At 36.2% G+C, this 6,000-nt stretch overlaps 1 protein-coding gene across 1 annotated transcript in view; it reads right to left on the bottom strand.

Moving 5' to 3' along the window:
• Positions 1-804: 804 nt before the first annotated feature.
• Positions 805-6,000, bottom strand: part of LOC126979356 (photoreceptor-specific nuclear receptor) — a 49,006-nt gene continuing 43,810 nt past the window's right edge. Inside the window, exons 8-11 of the mRNA XM_050828596.1 lie at positions 5,505-5,613; positions 4,089-4,203; positions 2,842-2,961; positions 805-1,335 (exon numbers count right to left, since the gene is read on the bottom strand). Coding sequence (XP_050684553.1) covers positions 1,097-1,335; positions 2,842-2,961; positions 4,089-4,203; positions 5,505-5,613 — 583 coding nt within the window. The 3' untranslated portion in view covers positions 805-1,096. The remainder of the gene's footprint in view (positions 1,336-2,841; positions 2,962-4,088; positions 4,204-5,504; positions 5,614-6,000) is intronic.

Genomic DNA, 6,000 nt, shown 5'->3' with positions numbered 1-6,000 from the left:
CCGTACCAAATACGATCATTTGTTTAGGCTATAAGGCAATGGGATTAGAAAGAGTAATATATACACAATAACAATAATTATATATAATATTGTAAACTAGTTTATGAGTAAACAACAAAAATATTTCGTATTATTAACATCGCTTTCATGAGTTTTCACTTCTGCCATGGGGTTTAAACACACACTGTTTTTAATACAGTATGGATTTTGCATATAATAATTAAATGTAGCTACATACTTGTCATCGCATTTGCTGTCGATACACAAAACATGAACGAAATCGGTGCACTAATTAGGTCAAAATGTAGACTTTTAATTTTGAGCGAATATGAACGTGGGTCACTAGGTCAATTATTCAACGAACTTGAATCTTTGAACATCAAAAAGCGCTGTTGTCGTTACGCGTGATTCAAGTTCAAAGTCGCTGGTCGTTCATCGGACAGATTTAAAGCGACCTTGCCGTCTGTTTGTCTCTCGCTCTTTGCTACATCTTGCGATGACTTCAAAAGCCGAAATCGTACATCACTCCGGAGGTCAATGTACGTTGTCACCACTGAGAGTTTAGTCTTTCTAAATTTATTTAAATATTTATTTTGTTTGAAAATTTCACTTTTTCAATTTAAAGTTTTTAATTAAAAAAATACTTTTGCGTTACTTCCATGGACAAGTATTACTTATATTTTTATTTATTTCATATCTATGCAATCCATACTGTATATAAACGACCTTTAATCTACTATGCGTCCGTTATGCTGAAACTCAGATGCCTGTAATTTATATACACCTCATACAATAACTATAATTTTGATGAAGTATCAAACTTATAACCCACTGACGCGAATAAAGGGACTTTCAGATACCATAACATAGTTGTAATATAAATCCACAATATTATAATATTACCTGACCAATGTGCATTCAGCGTGGCGCCCGCTTACCTCAGTTGATTGGCTCAACTGTTTGCATTGCGAGTATATCGACATAATATAAGGAGTCAATTGGGTTATTTATTTTATTATTTTTAGAATTATTAAGCCTTTTTAATATATTACATCTCTTTTATACACCAAGGTATCTACTTTTTCTTTTTAATTATCTAGTTCTTATACATATCAGCTAAGACCTTCTCCATGGGCGTGTGTCCGATGGTCTTCGCGAAGAATTCTCTCTCTAGCTGCAATGGTGTGGTGAGCCTCAAGAGTGGAAGGAGAAGCAGTAGTCGACCGAAGCGTGCCGGGGCAGCGCCGTGGGCGTTCCGAGCGTGGGACATCAGCATAACCTGAGCTTGGTCTTGCAGGTTCTCTATCTGAAGAGGATCTTTCAGGCCGCGGGTTTCTGGGGAAAATATATTTTATAAACAATTTGTTATTTTTAAAAGTGATAACCCTCACTTCTGGGCTTAGTTACACAAATAAAATTTGAAAACAAAATTTATGAATAATGCGGGACTTAAATCCGCGACCTCTCAAACCAAACGTAACGTTCACCAAAGCAACTACTTTTAAACCGCATTGTTTAGTTTATTCTTAATAATTAATTAATAAATGTAATTCCATGTTCAGTGTTTCCTGGATGATATGGCATCGTTAGTTTCAAAAAGTTATTTCACCAAAGCAACCGCTTAAAACCGCATTGTTTAGTAATTCTTAAGTAAATAATTAATGTAGTTCTATGCTCGGTGTTCCAGGATGATATGGCATCGTTAGTTTCAAAAAGTTATTTCACCAAAGCAACCGCTTAAAACCGCATTGTTTAGTAATTCTTAAGTAAATAATTAATGTAGTTCTATGCTCGGTGTTCCAGGATGATATGGCATCGTTAGTTTCAAAAAGTTATTTCACCAAAGCAACCGCTTAAAACCGCATTGTTTAGTAATTCTTAAGTAAATAATTAATGTAGTTCTATGCTCGGTGTTCCAGGATGATATGGCATCGTTAGTTTCAAAAAGTTATTTCACCAAAGCAACCGCTTAAAACCGCATTGTTTAGTAATTCTTAAGTAAATAATTAATGTAGTTCTATGCTCGGTGTTCCAGGATGATATGGCATCGTTAGTTTCAAAAAGTTATTTCACCAAAGCAACCGCTTAAAACCGCATTGTTTAGTAATTCTTAAGTAAATAATTAATGTAGTTCTATGCTCGGTGTTCCAGGATGATATGGCATCGTTAGTTTCAAAAAGTTATTTCACCAAAGCAACCGCTTAAAACCGCATTGTTTAGTAATTCTTAAGTAAATAATTAATGTAGTTCTATGCTCGGTGTTCCAGGATGATATGGCATCGTTAGTTTCAAAAAGTTATTTCACCAAAGCAACCGCTTAAAACCGCATTGTTTAGTAATTCTTAAGTAAATAATTAATGTAGTTCTATGCTCGGTGTTCCTGGATGATATGGCATCGTTAGTTTCAAAAAGTTATTTCACCAAAGCAACCGCTTAAAACCGCATTGTTTAGTAATTCTTAAGTAAATAATTAATGTAGTTCTATGCTCGGTGTTCCAGGATGATATGGCATCGGTAGTTTCAAAGAGTTATTTCACCTTTTGGTGCTTTAAAACCGCATTCTTTAGTAATTGTTTATAAATTAATTAGTGTAATTCCTTACTCGGTTTTTCCAGGATGATATGATATCGGTAGTTTGAAAAAAAATATTTCACCAAAGCAATTGCTTTAAAACCGCATTGTTTAGTAATTCTTTCAATTAATTAGTGTAATTTCATACTCGGTGTTGGTAGGATGACATGGCATGGGTAGTTTCAAAAAGTTATTTAACCCATCTTAAGGTCGGCAATGCTCCCGAGATGTCTTTGGTATGAGGATGTTAGTGCATTGTTCAATATGTACCTGATTTAAAGAGGACAATGGCCTTCATACAAGCGAACTCTGCGGGGTCAACGAGAACCGCTCTGTAGCGCGCCAGAACTTCCCGCAGACGACGGAGTGTTGGAGAATTTGTGCCGGACTCTGAAAATATTTTATATTTGATTAAAGTTATTCCAAGATTAAAACATTGTTTCTAAAGAATTACATGACAGGGAGGGGTGAAGTAATTTTAAACTTGGACTAACATACACTTTACATTGCGTTTATTAATAAGACAAGATATGTTATACAAACTTTCTATTTTTAATGGGAGGTAGTTTTTGACGTTCGTTAAGTGATTTTGAATAAAAATATTTTAATTTGTGCCCACTTATAGTTGACTCCGATGTGGTGTTAATGGTGAGACACTAATGATAGTTCAGCATGTGATTGATATTTGGCGATCGTGGTTATGTGAAGATAAAAAGATATTAGATAATTATAAGCCAACGTAGATTCTGTCTGGTCTGATGCTCACCACTAATTATAAAAGTTAAGAGACCGTTAATATACCTACACTCCGTTTTTTGTACCTACTTGCAAATAACAGAATTATCACATACTAAAACATTCACATAGATAATGATCAATAGATCATTATTAACGAGGAAAACTTGGCGTTGCGTAGTGACATCGCTTCGTTGTGTATCTTCTACCAGGCATATCACGGAGAATGTTCCGAAGAGCTGTTTGACCTGATTCCTGCCGTCGAATTCCACCTTTGCACGACACGCCACAAATTAGGATATCATTCCCACCAGCTTGATGTCAGGAGTTCCCCTAAAATGCGCTTTTCAAGGAACTTTCATCCACGTATAACCAAGCAGTGGAATGAGCTTCCTTGTGCAGTGTTGCCAGGACGATACGACATAAAAGGCCCATACACTTTTCTAAAAGGCCAGCAACGCTCCTGTGTTTCCTCTAGTGTTGCAACAGAATGTGGGCGGCGGTGATCATGTGTATGCTCATTAGTTCTTCTCTTCTGTAAAAAATATAACATCTTTTAATGAAAGTATATTTCAATTTCGGAATCCTAGGGGTGACGGGGAGTGATCAAGGTCGTGAGGGTAGGGAGTAACAAGAGATTTATGCTTAAAATTGTGAATTGAACGATTTACAATATTTGTGAGATAATCTATTGACATATATTTGACGTTTTTATCCTCATGTATTCAGTGATAGTACAAGATGTTTTTTGGACATTTTAAAACTGTGTATTATAAAATTACCTTGATCAGTCTGCTCGTTGCCAAAGAGCGCAGTACAAGCAGCATCTAGAGGAAGACACCACTGTATCGCGTTAAGTAGAAACAATTCCGACCAAGCTTCCTCCAGTAGAATTACCTGGAAATGACAGTATAACTTTAGTAAGTCTTGGTATAAAAATTTAATAGCGGAAAATATCGTTTTTTCAAATGTATAAATAAATAACAACCGCACAGCGGTCAAGTGACCTCTACCGACAATAAGGCGTTTGATGCCCGTTTAGTCGGCATTCAGACACAGAACGTGCAACTCGAGACGAATAGCAACAAAAATTTCGAATTATTTTGTTTTGTAGTGTACAATTCGAATAGCAAACCAAAACAGTGAGCTTTGGTTTGCCATTATTATAGGTGTGTACAATTGACTTAGTTTACTTTAATAAATATAAATATTAAAAGAATGTTATTATGTATAATTTTACCATGAGAGTAGCTGCTTCTTGGCATTTACACAACACAACAATCATAGAACTTAGTCGTATAATATACTGATCTATCATGTAACCACTTTTGGCGAGAAGCGATGTGATTGGTTAATTTTTATCGCGTCATAACGCCACGCCCATATCCCCAAAAAATTGGGTGACTAAATAGTAATGTATTGCCAGTGTATTCTCTTAAAATGTCTCCGAGTATAATATAAAGGTTCCAAGTGATAGTCGACTGACGATAGCTCAGTTGGCGAAAAAAAATGAATGCAATAAAAAAACTACGGGAATTATTTCTGGAACGCATCTCCTTTACCTCTGGTATAGCGGATATCCTTGAGCGGCGGGCATTATATTAACATCGCCGACGTGCGATATCAGTTACCTCATTGGGAAAACAGATCTTACATAAATTCACGGTAGCAAGTAGCGATGTGTTGTGACTTGTGACCATTAACATTTTTTTTATGAAAATAAGGGACGAGACGAGCAGGACGTTCAGCTGATGGTAAATGATACGCCCTACCCATTACAATGCAATACCACTCAGGATTATTGAAAAACCCAATAATTCTGAGCGGCACTATAATTATTGCGCTCTTCATCTTGAGACGTAAGATATTAAGTCTCATTTGCCAAGTAATTTCACTACGGCGCCCTTCAGACCGTAACAGAGTAATGTTTACACATTACTGCTTCACGGCAGAAATAGGCGCCGTTGTGGTACCTATAATCTAGCCGGCATCCTGTGCAAAGGAGCCTCCGACTGGACATGACCAAAGAGCGTCGCGCCGCTCACCTAAGTTGGTTGACTGATTTGATATACGACTACATTAGAGAAAGAGAGAGAGTCTACTGCGTAAGAAGGTCGGCGGTGGCCGGTTTCCATTGAGTGAGCTACTTGCACGTTTGTTCTGTAACATAAAGAAAACAGTTTCATCCAGTCACTTACTTGGTCTCTGAAAGCCAGCGATGCGAATGAAGGTAAATTCTTTGCCCACTTTACTGCCATGAACAATAACCGAGCCGCTGTCTCAGCAGAACTTTCTACGCCCAGTGGCCTAAAAACAACAAGTTGAAGTATTATATCATAGTTTATACACATGTTACTTTTTAATAGGGAAAGTTAAACGGGAAAGTCAACATTGAATAAAAATCTTTCCATGTTTTAGCTTTTATTAATAAGAGTTTCTTGCGCCCGTTTTTCTCACGCCTGAGGCATACTTTTTCGAATAGGTAGAAGTATTTGAAGTTCATTAATGCTATTTTGAATAAAGTATTTAAATTTCAAAAAAATATTCGAATGTTTTATTTTATTTGTAAAACACATTCATACAGGGATATAAATTACATAAAATTACTAGCTGACCCAACAAACGTTGTACCTATTGCCATATGAATGAATAAAAAAAATCGCTACTTTTTCAAAATTTGGGTGTGTAAAATAG

This window comes from Leptidea sinapis, chromosome 3 (genome assembly GCF_905404315.1).
Source record: "Leptidea sinapis chromosome 3, ilLepSina1.1, whole genome shotgun sequence".
Lineage (NCBI taxonomy): Eukaryota > Metazoa > Arthropoda > Insecta > Lepidoptera > Pieridae > Leptidea > Leptidea sinapis.
This window is presented reverse-complemented; position numbering and strand designations above follow the sequence as displayed.